At 40.0% G+C, this 15,242-nt stretch overlaps 2 protein-coding genes across 2 annotated transcripts in view; one reads left to right on the top strand and one right to left on the bottom strand.

Moving 5' to 3' along the window:
* Positions 1-388: 388 nt before the first annotated feature.
* Positions 389-11,832, bottom strand: LOC139463672 (very-long-chain (3R)-3-hydroxyacyl-CoA dehydratase 2-like). The gene is made up of 7 exons (XM_071244932.1): positions 11,694-11,832; positions 10,130-10,244; positions 9,578-9,685; positions 8,295-8,416; positions 6,807-6,846; positions 5,471-5,609; positions 389-3,448 (listed from the first exon to the last, which is right to left on the bottom strand). The coding sequence occupies exons 1-7, from the start codon at positions 11,786-11,788 to the stop codon at positions 3,375-3,377; spliced, it is 693 nt and encodes a 230-aa protein (XP_071101033.1). The 5' UTR covers positions 11,789-11,832; the 3' UTR covers positions 389-3,374.
* A 2,352-nt stretch (positions 11,833-14,184) lies between these two features.
* LOC139476116 (glutamate-rich protein 3-like) overlaps positions 14,185-15,242 on the top strand; it is a 53,043-nt gene continuing 51,985 nt past the window's right edge. The window contains exon 1 of the mRNA XM_071259383.1: positions 14,185-14,380. Coding sequence (XP_071115484.1) covers positions 14,361-14,380 — 20 coding nt within the window. The 5' untranslated portion in view covers positions 14,185-14,360. The remainder of the gene's footprint in view (positions 14,381-15,242) is intronic.

Raw genomic sequence — 15,242 nt, 5'->3', positions numbered from 1 at the left:
CACAATTTAGCTGCATGCACAATTTTTCCCAAAGCAAATACATTGCAGCTGGCACGTAAGCCAACAAATTACATGTCAACAAAAACGCACTGTTATTGTATTGTTATTACATTATCTAATTATAAAAAGTGTTCAGTGTATTTCTGGCTTTAAGTTTTCAATCCATCATTAATTATATTAAAACATCTATTGAATATCGTGTAACCGGCAGAGACCCATCTTTAATAAAGATCTTTCACAGTTTCTCCTCCTAAACATAATAAACATATCAATGAATAACCTGGTGATGCATTCTTTTATAGAAGGCATCATAATGTTCGTCATCTGAATCGTCTTTATAAGTATCTGTGTGAAATAATAAGACACCCAGAAGAAAATGTTTTTATTGTAAAAATATAACAAAGTGGTTACAATAAAATATTGTACAACATTGTTATCTCGTTCTATACTATGGTTAACTCCACAAGTCTTACTAACACAGCACTAGCAAAAACAAATCACAGTAACAAGAAGATGCTGTTCTCATGTTCTCTTTCATAGTTGATCAATGCAAATACAAATAACACATGGTTCAAGCCAATTCTTGATTGTTCATTCACTCAGATCAATCTTGCAAAATCTATTTTACCATTCATAAACAACAAATTTGTTATTCTAATAGAACTGAGTGCCGTTGTACAAAGCGATCTTAGCGCTAAGGTGATTGTAACTCCCATACCTTAACACAGACTTACGACAGTCGTACCGCTAAGGTTTGTTTTGTACAAATCTGACCATAGCTGCTATAAACTGATTAGATGTTAAATTTGTTTAAGGTGACATAATCATGAATGTCATAAATTAATCTTGTAACTGGGTGTGGGAAGCTCTAGCACAGTGCCTTCACTGAACATCACAGTGTTACTGTAGCATGGCACAAGCGCCATCTGGTGGTTTATGGAAGTAGGGCATTGTAAGGGGTTACTTTTGAGAAGACAAGGGAGATAACTCAATAGTGCTCTAGTTATATTTAATACTAATTATGTTCATGATTATGTTGAGTTATTTAATTCCGGTAATAAATACATACATCAGCGAAACTGTGGTCTGCATGTTCCATACAATTCCACATAAACCTTGTGAAAAACTATCAATCACACAATAGAATGACGTGGCTTGAGTGAGTGAGTGAGTGAGTGAGTGAGGTTTTACACAGCTTTGAGCGATATTCCAGCAATATCACGGCAGAGGACACCAGAAATGGGCTTCACACATTGTACCAATGTCAGGAATTGAACCCGGGTCTTCTGCGTGACGAGAGAAAGCTTTAACCACTAGGCTACTCGACTGCCCCGAACAGGTTTTGGAACTAGTTAGAATTATATGGAACATATCGACTTTGGTATCGAGGATAAATCAAACATGCTCCACAACCAGCTCCACACTGAAATACTAATGCAGATATGAGATCAATAGATGCAGCCACAACAATCAATTACAAATATGAATTTGCAATATATTTATTTTGTATATCTTATTAGTATATATATTTTTGCATTGGATCGTGTTTTCTTGTCATGGCATTCAGCGTCTCAGATTTACCCAGGCAACCTCGACATGGTCACCTTGACTTTGTGTCTGTCTCTTCATATTTTTAAATGCAGGGAATGGTGCCTAAAGAGGTCACAAGGTACAACAGAATAAAGTTTACTTTTTTTTATTTGGTAACCTACTAATACAATTAATAATAGAATCCTACAACATGGACAGTTTTGAAAAATGACTTGAGGAACGGTAATATTTTGTAACTGGCCTAATCCAACAATAATCTACAGAGCAAGAACACCGATAATCCACACAACACAAACGATAACATGTTTTGTTCCTTGTTTAGAAACGACAACCTTTAAAATTATGTACAGCATCAGCAGGGCTCGATTAAGCTATATAAAACATGCACCAGTGCAACCTACTATTGAAAAATGCAACCACGTATATGTCAAAATCCTCAAATTTGTCCACACAAGACTTTGAACTTTGAGAACTTTTAACACACTCAATACCTCTTAGCTTTATTTACCATATTACATCACTAATCCCTTTGTTATGTGTAATTCGGGGGCTTGACATCATCAAACTGTGAGTACTTCAAGATTGAGAGTACATGTTTCAATATTGATAAATATATAGGACCAGGGTGCAACCTGGTCTATCTGGTGCAATGAGGTTTTCATGTCAACATGCACCTGGTGCAAGTAAAATCAAGTACCTTACATCTAGCCCTGGATCAGGTGAGAGATGTGCCCTATCTTGTATCAGCAAACAAAATATCTTGAAAAAAACATGCATGTTCCTTTTGGTGAATTGCGATGACAATCGGAATGTGTAAATTTGATCATAAAATAATATTACCCTGAAGTCTGCATCACCATGCTGAATAGGCTACAGAAACATGATAATATTCACTGATTTCTCCAGTCATTTTTAAAGGTTGATTTTCGGTATCAAATCTACATAAACTGACTAAAAGTACCAAAATTTTAATTAAAACTTTCCCTTCCCTTCTGCTTCACAGGATATAATTTGGAGCCCTGTAACCAAATAGACTTTCTCCTGTCAGGGACGTTTAATCATGATACAACCCATGTTTTACAAAGGAGTCTTGAATACTTAGGTTCTACATTGAATGCAATGTTAAAACATCTCTGAAATTAAAAAAGTAAGGCCTTTTACGAAATTCCCAATTCTAATCCCTAGCTAAATTCCTGATATTGGTTCACCTCTCCTGAAAACCCCTCTCAGCTGTCTCCCTTTGTAACCATTTTATTTTGGCAGCTTCAATTGTAACAATAGAAAAAACCCACACAACACAAATATTCCTTTGATGAAACTCCCTCTCGGGTCCATCTTCCCAAGGCAAGGGATTTAACTGACTATAAAAGTCCAGTTTCAACCCTTGCTGAACTAGGCTGGAATTATAGAGTTCTATGCATAGTCCATAGTGTATGGAAATCAACATTCACTTCTTAAAAATGGTGACATCTGTACTGATTTCGTCCAACTGCAGGATTTTCAGAGCATGTGTACCGTCAATTGGCTGTCTACAGATGTTCTCCAAATCTTTTCATGTGCTCAAGTGATTTGATGTACATTCATGAGGTAGGACCGTAATGATGTAGCCTTTATCATTTACATTATGGAACCAGCCAATCAACTCTTATTTTGAATGTACAGAAATTAGATGTTTCGCTAATTGGTACCCAAAATTTTAAATTCTCAATGCTGATTGGTTGATCAGAAAGTCTCTTCTTCTAAGGGGTATTTATGCAGTGGGGTATCGTATAAGAATAAAAGGGTTGATATCAATAAGTTTGCAGGATCAGTGAAGCAGCAGGCTAGTCACTCTTTGGTCGGCGCCCGATGATCTTCTTCCTCTGTGTCAGCATGTGCATGTACAGCTGGGGGAACACTGTGGGGAGAAGCACATGTTACACAGGACCTAAGATGGTGAGGGTTACACAGGATCTAACATGGTGGGGGTTACACAGGATCTAACATGGTGGGGGTTACACAGGACCTAACATGGTAGGGGTTACACAGGACCTAACATGGCGGGGGTTACACAGGACCTAACATGGTGGGGGTTACACAGGACCTAACATGGTAGGGGTTACACAGGACCTAACATGGTAGGGGTTACACAAGACCTAACATGGCGGGGGTTACACAGGACCTAACATGGTGGGGGTTACACAGGACCTAACATGGTGAGGGTTACACAGGACCTAACATGGCGGGGTTTACACAGGACCTAACATGGCGGGGGTTACACAGGACCTAACATGGTGAGGGTTACACAGGACCTAACATGGTGGGGGTTACACAGGACCTAACATGGTAGGGGTTACACAGGACCTAACATGGTGGGGGTTACACAGGACCTAACATGGTAGGGGTTACACAGGACCTAACATGGTGGGGGTTAAACAGGACCTAACATGGTGGGGGTTACACAGGACCTAACATGGTGGAAGTTACACAGGACCTAACATGGTGGAAGTTACACAGGACCTAACATGGTAGGGGTTACACAGGACCTAACATGGTGGGGGTTACACAGGACCTAACATGGTGGGGGTTACACAGGACCTAACATGGTGGGGGTTACACAGGACCTAACATGGTGGGGGTTACACAGGACCTAACATGGTGGGGGTTACACAGGACCTAACATGGTGGGGGTTACACAGGACCTAACATGGTGGAAGTTACACAGGACCTAACATGGTGGAAGTTACACAGGACCTAACATGGTGGGGGTTACACAGGACCTAACATGGTGGGGGTTACACAGGACCTAACATGGTAGGGGTTACACAGGACCTAACATGGTGGGGGTTACACAGGACCTAACATGGTGGGGGTTACACAGGACCTAACATGGTAGGGGTTACACAGGACCTAACATGGTAGGGGTTACACAGGACCTAACATGGCGGGGGTTACACAGGACCTTACACAGGACCTTACACAGGACCTAACATGGTGGGGGTTACACAGGACCTAACATGGTGGGGGTTACACAGGACCTAACATGGTAGGGGTTACACAGGACCTAACATGGCGGGGGTTACACAGGACCTTACACAGGACCTTACACAGGACCTAACATGGTGGGGGTTACACAGGACCTAACATGGTGAGGGTTACACAGGACCTAACATGGTGGGGGTTACACAGGACCTAACATGGTAGGGGTTACATAGGACCTAATATGGTGGGAGGTTGTGTCACCTGCACATAAACCATGATAAAATATAAAGAATAGCTATCCTGGAAAGGACTGGATAAGATAAGGGCCTACATAATCTGCAAAATTAAAAAAAATCAGCAAAACTTAAACAGTTATCAGATATGTTCATATGAGTGAGAACTAGACTTTGTTCATTTCAATTCGGGCGTGTTTGGGGATAAATGTAGAAATTACCGGTGACCTAAACAAGATCTTGGCGGTTTTTAATATTTGAACATGGGCAATTCTTTGCCCCAAATTGGCTTTCTTAGGAGGCACAGATTAAGACAGTACATGCATATGGTAAAACAGTAGTGCTGGGTCACAGGCTTGCTCATTGTTTTAGTATATTTTGAAATTTGAAAAATTGCCTCTTTTCCCTCATTTTGGCTGTACTTATGTTCTTAAAGATGCCAGAAGACCAACATTTTTAAGCAACACTTTTAAAAGGCTTGTAGTCAACCATCTGAATACGTCTGACAATTTTCATACCTTGAATACAATGTTTTCTGTAACTTTAAATATTGGCCTTTCCACTGGGTCCATAATAGCCCTGATCCTACATGGAAGTTTACAACACCTTCAAAGAATTTGATAATCTCGTTTTCTCTATCATTATGATGATAAAGACAGTCTGTTCAGAGTGCTTTAACTATAGGATCTGCTGTAGACATCGCTATCACATGGAGGCCATGTTACCTGGGATGTAGGCGAAGATGATGCACCAGAGGTAGTAGTAGTAGTTGAAGGACATGTTGAGTGTGTTTGGCAGCTCAAAACTGTACAGCTTCAGCTTCTCTGCATAGGGCAAGGCTGTCCAGATCGTCATCAGCTCTCCCTGCACAACACAGGGGAGTCATACAGTTGCAACACAACAGGGGAGTCATGAGAAACAACACAACGGGGAGTCATGAGACACAACACAACACAACAGGGGAGTCATGAGACACAACACAACATGGGATTCATGAGACACAACACAACAGGGGAATCATGAGACCACATGTGAGTCATGAGACACAACACAACATGGGAGTCATGAGACACAACACAACAGGGGAGTCATGAGACAAAACACAACAGGGGAGTCATGAGAAAAAACACAACAGGGGAGTCATGAGACACAACACAACAGGGGAATCATGAGACACAACACAACAGGGGAATCATGAGACACAACAGGGGAGTCATGAGAAACAACACAACAGGGGAGTCATGAGACACAACACAACAGGGGAGTCATGAGACACAACACAACAGGGAGTCATGAGACACAACACAACAGGGGAGTCATGAGACACAACACAACAGGGGAGTCATGAGACACAACACAAACGGGAGTCATGAGACACAACACAACATGGGAGTCATGAGATACAACACAACATGGGAGTCATGAGATACAACACAACATGGGAGTCATGAGACAGCACAACAGGGAGTCATGAGATACAACACAACATGGGAGTCATGAGATACAACACAACATGGGAGTCATGAGACACAACACAACATGGGAGCCATGAGACACAACACAACATGGGAGTCATGAGACACAACACAACATGGGAGTCATGAGACAGCACAACATGGGAGTCATGAGACAGCACAACAGGGAGTCATGAGACACAACACAACATGGGAGTCATGAGACACAACACAACAGGACCTATATATGGCCTTTTAAAAAAAAATTATATAACAAACACCTATTATTTTATAACATTTACTTATTATTGTTAATAAGATGCTTTATGAAGTGTAAATTATTATTTAAAAAAAGGTCATTTCTGCATAATTTTAAATTCTGTTTCAGAAATTGATTAAGACTTTTTCTGTGGGAAAAAGCAGATAGAATATATTAACAATGAAAAATACTGAAACCCCAAGTAGGTTGACCGGTAGTTATCCGATATTTCAACAGATGAAATTCTGTCTTCACTGCTATAGTTATTTAAACATGTTAAAGGGCAAAGAGAACATTTTCTCTCATTTCCAACAGTACTTTGAAGACTTTTACTGGCCATGAACTTACAGTGACTCCGATGGGATACAGCAGGATGAAGAATGTGTATCTGAAAGTACAACAAGACAGTGAGACAAGCTGCCTGTGAGGCGCTAGAAGGTTAACAGTCACATTGCCATCTCATCCCACCGGGTACCCATTCACTGCTGGGTTAACAGAGACAAGTTTTGAACAGAATCACTCGCCCACTTACTCAATAGGTTTGTATACACAGCATTTCTCCATCACTCATGGTTACACACAGACTAAATACAGTGTAGTAGAGACACATGTCTATTTTAGTCAAGTAATGAAGTGAGGTGAAATAGGTATTAGTGAGTGAGTGAGTGAGTTTGGTGCTGACAAACCTAGTTACATAATCGGGGCGAACCGGGATTCGAACCCACAATCATAGGTTTCTGGCACGTCCAGGGGACGCAACTCTGCACAGCGAATCGCGGCGCCTTAGACGACTTGGCCACCCGTGCCCCCTGAAATAGGTATTAACATCACGTTCAAGATTATTGCACCCTTTACATCGACGTGAATGCACATGTACGTGTGTGTGGCTGCCTCTACTAGTCCGGACTAATGCAGATTTTATAGTACTAGCCCACTGAGATACCATGCCGCACTGACATGAATACCCCACTCAGACACAATATACTGACTCCGAGCCGACAGTCCTTGTTTCAGCCCCTTAATGCCGAACGACAGACAGGGTAACAACAAGCACCATCCTTTAATGTCTTCTGGTCTGACGCGGCCGGGGATCAAACCCTGGACTTTCCGCACTCCGGGCGTACAGTCGGCCACCAGATCACAGAGACGGTCAGTCTAGTAATGAAATGAGGCTATGAAATTACTCATTTTATTAAAATCAATAACCACCATATTGAGGCCACCTGCCTCATCTCTCTCCTTACTAACTTGGCACAGAATATTCTTGCAAATGACCTTGAAATCAACAAGCGCTTGATGTATTCAAAAGAATCAAAAGACTGTTATAAATAATATTTTAGCTGGAAAAGAGGTTTTCCAAGGTACTATACAGACAGGGGGGAAAGCCCTTATGCCACAAGATATTCTGGTTGTATTTGCACACAAAGTTGATAAACTGCTTGATTTATCATGAAAGAGCAGTGTAATTTGATTGGACGTCTATATATAGCATCAATTCATTCAAACCGGTCTCAAAGCGTAGCTAGGGCTGCGATTGGGTCCAGGGTCTATATATACTACTCAAAAGAAGTTAAAGAACACCCAATTCTTTCATATTACCATAGTTAATCTCACATGCCAAGACAGATTAACTATAGTAATATGAAAGAATCGGGTGTTCTTTAACTTCTTTTGAGTGGTATATTAATAGAGTGGAGATACGATACCCTGGATAATTGAGGATGACAAGGCAAACCTGTGAAGTATTCATAACGACAGACAATGAGTTGGATAAATTGTTACATCTGTATCTCTGACACTGGATAGCATATGCAACTTAATAGAGCGTTGTCTTACCTACACCACACCAGGAAATAGGGCACCTGACCCAACAAGCTGAAGAAATAGTATCCATAGCGAATAATCTCTGTGATGGACCAGGCAAAGATGAGAGCTGCAACGCCATGGCCATTCTGAGCCTGTAACACAATCACACAAAACTGTAACATTTGTACTGAAACTGTAATATTTGTACTGAATTTGTGACATTTGTACTGAATTTGTGACATTTGTACTGAATTTGTGACATTTGTACTGAAACTGTAACATTTGTACTGAATTTGTGACATTTGTACTGAAACTGTAATATTTGTACTGAATTTGTGACATTTGTACTGAATTTGTGACATTTGTACTGAAACTGTAATATTTGTACTGAATTCAAATATTTGCACTGAATTTGTAATATTTGTACTGAATTTGTGACATTTGTACTGAATTCAAATATTTGCACTGAATTTGTGATTTTTGTACTGAATTTGTGACATTTGTACTGAATTTGTGACATTTGTACTGAAACGGTAGTTGTACTGAAACTGACATTTGTATGGAGATTGTACTTATTGTTCTGAAACTCTGACATTTGTACTGAAATCATGGCATCAATTCACAATAACACCTAACAAAACTGAGATAAAATAAGTTAACTTGTTTACAAATTATTTATGTGCAAGTACTATTTTGCTTCCAGCTACCACTGAACTTAGTTTTAAGCTTCATAGATAATTTTTCAAGACAGAAATGTTCAGTTTTACAAGATCAATACAGTGGTTACATTGCACTCTGACACAGCCGGGGATCGAACCCCGGACCTTCAGGCTCTGAGGGCAGAAGCTCTACAACAAGACCACGCAGTGTGTGTCTTTGCATCATACTTTCTGTATCACAGGGAAACAGTGTCAGGAGCTATAGTGACTTAGTCAAGCATTTATCTTATTGCGATTAAAGGCTGTATGAACAGAATTTTGTTGTTTGCTTATTTGACTTATTGAATTTTGCCACTGACTTATTACATTTCTTGGGTCAAAGTCATTGACCTATATACAGCTTTTCGTGTCAAAATCACAGTTTGTTTGTTTGTTGTTTAACGCCTCATTCAGCAATATTCCAGCTATATGACGGCGGTCTGTAAATAATCGAGTCTGGCCTAGACAATCCAGTGATTGACATCATGAGCATCAATCCACGCATTTGGGATACAATGACATGCATCAACCAAGTCAGCAAGTCTGACTACTCGATCCCGTTAGTCGCCTCTTACGACAAGCAGAGTCGCGTCAAAATCACAGAAAAGGACTTACTGGTGGAAAAGAATGGATGACACCCCACAGCAAGAAGACTCTTGAGTACACCTGGAAGCCAGTCAGCATTACATTGGACTTAACGAAGCCAATAGCACAATGCAGGACCTGCAACAGAGAGTGAGAAAAGGAGTTAGATTATACAGACGCTTTTACTGAAAACAAAGCAGTGTAGATCCAGGTTAGAATTTGACTTCAGCACCACATACTTGTCCAGACGCAATTATTTATGGATAGTTGTCGTATAGCTGGAATATTGTGGAGTAGGGTTTTCAACCACAAACAAACAATACAAGATGGGGTATATCATTGCCAAATAACTATTATGAAAAAAATCTTAATTTCATCAATGTCTGAACTATGTCTGTTATCTATTGGACAGTCATGATAACATATTTTATCTTGCCCTCTTCGTGAAATTTATCGGACTCTCAATTACCCAGGGCCCTTATTTACAGACAATACAACCTTTCTTAAAATGAAAATTTTGTGGAATTACAAAGCATTTTATGTTTCTGCCCCAAAAGTTCTTCTGACAAACGTTCATGTTACCTCTAGAACTGCAGCTGTCTGAAAGATCTTCAGAATTGGTTCCACTGCTCTGTACAGTCCATGTACATTCCCCGACACCGCATGAGAAACGGCAATCACAAACAGAATCAACCACCTGAATAATTAACAGATATTGGTTAAGAGTGCCAGCAGGATCTATGCATTAGAATCAAGTCTGCCAAACGGCCATAAGTATTGACAGCGGCTGAGAAAAACATTTTTGGATGCACTGTCATAATCACAGTATACTTTAGCATACCTTAGGGTTAGCTGTTTACCCAAGTGATTCATATAAGCAATATTTAATTCTAATGTTGGGTTAGGGTTAGGATAAGATTGTCCTAATCCAGGCAACATTGGAAGAAGGGGATACGGACGGAAAATGTTTCTGAGACGGGTAATTCGGGTTACGTGATATTAGGCCTGGGACGATACACCAATCATTCCAATTGTGAGATCGGATACGTATCACATTACCTTGCTCTCTATCCTATTTGTATCAAGATACTTGCATGTGCTCTTATCAATGGTGCGTAAGCCATCCTTTTCATAGACAGGATGGCCAAATACCTGGCACACTAGCGATTTACAGTTGGCAGTGTCAAGTATGGCACAATGGATAAAAATATTGACATTTTCACCAGTCATTTTCAGTAGTAATTAGTGTTTGGTGTAACAAATATTATAGAATACATTTAAGGTAAGAATCTATACTTAAGTGAGATTCTGATCGATACTTGTATCGAGAAGTAAAACATTGTGATCCGCCGATGCATCGGTGCATCGCCCCACTACTACATCATATATTGTTTAACAACAAAGATTATATCGCACTCCATGAATACACTACCAGTCACAAATGTTCGCATTTCTTTCTGATTATTAATGCATATTTTTGAATAAAGAAAAAGCTTCAATCATCTCCATGGTAGGCATGACCAGAACATTTTATAGTGTACCTAAATACTTTTTGCCAGGGCTCTGGTTAAACAATTCCCAATCGGACATCTTGTATCCATCTCTTGGGACATACAGTGGGTACCTGGGTAGGGACGGGTAATAGGGGGGTTGGGTACCCAGGTAGTAAATTTGGACTCGTCCTAGCCTAGTACAGTACTGGTACTTCCAGTGTAGTACTGGAAAACCTTAACCTTTCTCTTTTGATATTAAATATAACAAAACAAGTCAATAAAACATGTATTAAAGCTCCAAGGCATGCTGTAGATATTGTTTGATCTCTCACAAGTTTTGGATAATAAACACATATATCATCAGATTGTAAAATGAAAAATAATATTTTACAAATTCATACACTCAAAAAATATATCTAGATATTATGGAGTATTGTTCGAACATGGAATTTCAGTTACATCACACAATTTTACAGAAAGATTATTTTTATACTGATGAATACAGTCGCCATTAAAGCGAATATCTTCTTTTACTTAAGTATGAAGTCTCAGATGCGAAAACGGTTGATCGAAATCTGGACAACATGCCTCCTCAATGCTGTCCAAAGTCTAGATGTACGTGGGTAATAGATACAAATAAATAACATATTTACCCGAGCATCTGAGAGACATTGTAAGCAACTAGATAGGTTTTCACCAACGCAGACTCCCCCTTCTGTTCCTTGCGTTGACTTGATTCAGCTGCCATTTCTGTCACAACTTCCACCAACGGAGCATAAGCAAGTAATGTGACCTAGATTATCGCTGTGGGGAGCTTTGTTGGGGCATGACAAACCAATCAACTCGCCCCGTCGGCGAGCACATATATTGGGTCGGTAACGCACTCATGTTGCCTTGGTACTCAATATGCATATTTTCATAATACATTTCTGTATTTTTTAATTATTCATTGTCATAGACAATATGGAGACATTTTACAGTATCAAATTTCGATTTAGTTACGCTCTTTTCTCTATAATTATACTCAGGGCAAAAGAAACTATACTTTTCAGTGTACTTAGTTGATTTTATCCTATGTTTTATTTTCAGTTGAAAATATCATGAGGTAGCAATTTTTTGAACCAGACAATCCAGTATCTCAGTGAGCTAGCTCTATAAAATCGGCATTAGTGCGGATTAGTACAAGCAGACACACACACACACACACACACACACACACACACACACACACACACACACACACACTCTCTCTCTCTCTCTCTCTCTCTCTCTCTCTCTCAGTCATATCATATCTTTATACTCATTATAATTCACAATTGAGAAAAGAAATATGAATTGAGGGGCAAAAGAAAGTATACCGAGTTTTTTTTGTTATGTAATCGAAAATTGAAGGAACTGTTGTAAACTTGGATAATGTCTATTTAACCATTACTCATTCCTGCAACGGTTTGTAGACAGTAATCTGTGGATGTGTGTTTTTGTGTAAGTTACTTAAATGAAGACTGGGGTAAGAAATGAATTTATAACCCCATGATCCCAACCGTTATTTTCAAAGATAAGATGTCCTGTAGGATACCAAGTAGGTATTAGTTATGTGGAAGAACAGCGTCTTTATTACAATTAGGAGCTGAGGTACTGAATAACATTTATCATCCAAAACTGGCTCCCACAGGAGATATCGCTTGGATGAGATCAAGCGATATCTACACTGTAGATATCGCCGCAATGAAATTACATCACAATGCCTTGCAGACCATTGTGACATCACTGGTTTCTATGACGTCACAATCAAATGACATCACTAATGGCTCTGTTACTGAAGCTGTTAGCAGTTAACACTCGTTGATAAAAGTGGCAAAAATCCTCGGCAAGCCTCGGAATTTTTCCTCTTTTATCAACTCTGGTGAGATTCTCTATTTATCATCCAAAACTGGCTCCAACAGGAGATATCGCTTGTGTGAGATCAAGCGCAATCTACACTGTAGGGATTGCCGATTAAGGTATAAACAGAGATTCTGAGACTCCGGGTTTGTACAGGCGCCAGTTTACCCCGTGCTAGGTTAGGCCAAGTCGTCTAAGGCGCCGCCATTCGCTGTGCAGAGTTGCGTCCCTTGGGTACGCCAGAAACCTATGATAGTGAGTTCGAATCCCTGTTCGCACTAATTATGTTTCTAGGTTTGTCAGCACCATACCCGTGCTCGTGGGTTTCAACTGTTACTGTTAAAAGCGGCGTTAAACCAAACTCACTCACTCACTGTATTCATACGTGTCTCCAAGAGATGAAACTCAACTGCTACAATTGCACATTATTCTAATCAAGTCACGTGAAGCGTAATAAAATACACCCCCACCTCTGGTCATATCAAGGGAACTTGTGGACTCAATGTAGTATTTTGAGTGTGTTTTAACCTCTATATTTACTGATAATATAAATTTGTTTTATTTATAACTGAACTCATAGGAGTGAGTAAGTTGGGTTTAACGTCGCTTTTAACAGTATTCCAGTAATATCAAGGCGTGTCAGCTTGATGTTCGAGGAAAGCCCGAAGTGATTCAGGTCTCAGACGTTTACCACTTCGGTGAAAACCACGAGCACGGGTATGGTGCTGACAAACCTAGAAACATAATTGGGGCGAACCGGGATTCGAACCCACAACCATAGGTTTCTGGCGTGCCCAAGGGACGCAACTCTGCACAGCGAATCGCGGCGCCTTAGACGACTGGGCCACCCGTGCCCCCGAACTCATAAGAAATAAACATATATTGCTGTCAGTTATAATTACTTGTAGACAAGACAATAAACACCTGTTTATATCATTGATCATAGGCGGACCCCCTACTTTCTATTTATCACGACCCTCCCCAAACTGTGCATGTTTACCACAACGGGACGTATGATACATTTCCATATCGATATGAATTACTTTTTCAAATGTTGCGAGCCACATTGACGCAATGAATTTTCTAACATGGCATTATACTCGAGTACAGCGCATGTTCAGTGCATTGAATATGTAACAGGCACCTGTCCGAACTATACTTTTTGTACGGTTGCGCACCCGTGAAATACGCCCTTACTCGCCGACACGAGATTTACGGGCACCCAGTTTTACTGCTTGTTGTTGACGACAAAGCTTGGTCACGTGATTCTCCCGGACAACGCAGGTGTTATGGTTCAAGACAAACCTCATTGATTGCTCTGAATATTTTATGGATAAGGGTGATTTTATGTTCAAGATGGATACCATTTAGGTGACAGGATCTAAGTGCCTATATTTCAGTTTCGTAACCTTCTTTCATCCAGGACACAAAACGGCAAGATGAGCCACGTAGATGCAAGGTAAGAGACCCAAACTGTTCATTCGGTAGAAATATCTCCGTCCTCTACCGGTTAAATATCTGCGAGAGCGGAATGTAGCGACGCAATGGCGGGTGTAATCACAAACACCACCCACTGTTCCAAAAAACTGGCGACAAATAAAAGAACGGAATATAAAACAGCTGACAATAATCAGAAACACACTTAAATTACGTCCAGATAAAGAATGAATTGATGATTAATTCAACCGTAGGCGTTGGTCTCACGACCTACTTCAATGACAGATAGATCTAATGTTATGATTTGCCCGAACAAGTCAAACAGTGGGAGATTTTGCCGTAAAACTACAGGATCACAGTGCTCTGCTTATTCTACAGATCAAACACTTATAAAGCTTCTACAGGTTTATGTCCTTATAAATGTCTCCTTTGGGGTAACCCTGCTTACTGTTACATAATATAACTTACGTCTTTGTACAGTTTCGTATTTAAATTGGTAGAGAAATTTCATATGTATAAGTTTTCACGACTCATGGGCGGATACAGCTTTTTTTAAAAGGGGAAGGGGGTGGGGGGGGTGGGGGGGGGGGGGTGCACAATTAAGATCTATCTATTTTCTTTGGCACCCCACTGACTTGGTTGATGCATGATGATATCAATCAATGGATTGTCTGGTCCAGACTCGATTCTTTACAGACCATCGTCATTGAGCTGGAATATTGCTGAGTGTGGCATTAAACAACAACAAACAAACACTTTGACAGTTGACAGATGGAAAGCTGTTTATATTATAACTCCCAACCAATGTACATATCTGAATTTCCCAAGTTAATATAACATAATTCTAGATATTTATATGTACAAAGTAAGAATTTTTTTATGTG

This window comes from Haliotis cracherodii, unplaced genomic scaffold (assembly GCF_022045235.1).
Source record: "Haliotis cracherodii isolate W230 unplaced genomic scaffold, xgHalCrac1.p SCAF_1, whole genome shotgun sequence".
Taxonomy (NCBI): Eukaryota; Metazoa; Mollusca; class Gastropoda; order Lepetellida; family Haliotidae; genus Haliotis; species Haliotis cracherodii.
Note: the sequence above shows the minus strand (reverse complement) of the source record. Positions and strands in the feature narration are given on the sequence as shown.

Coding starts and splice junctions, on each gene's coding strand:
- LOC139463672 (XM_071244932.1), bottom strand. CDS start 11,788: ATGGCAGCTGAATCAAGTCAACGCAAGGAACAGAAGGGGGAGTCTGCG. Junction 8,417..9,577: donor TCATCCATTCTTTTCCACCA/GTAAGTCCTTTT, acceptor ATTGTGTTACAG/GCTCAGAATGGCCATGGCGT. Junction 5,610..6,806: donor TGTATCCCATCGGAGTCACT/GTAAGTTCATGG, acceptor TGTGTTGTGCAG/GGAGAGCTGATGACGATCTG.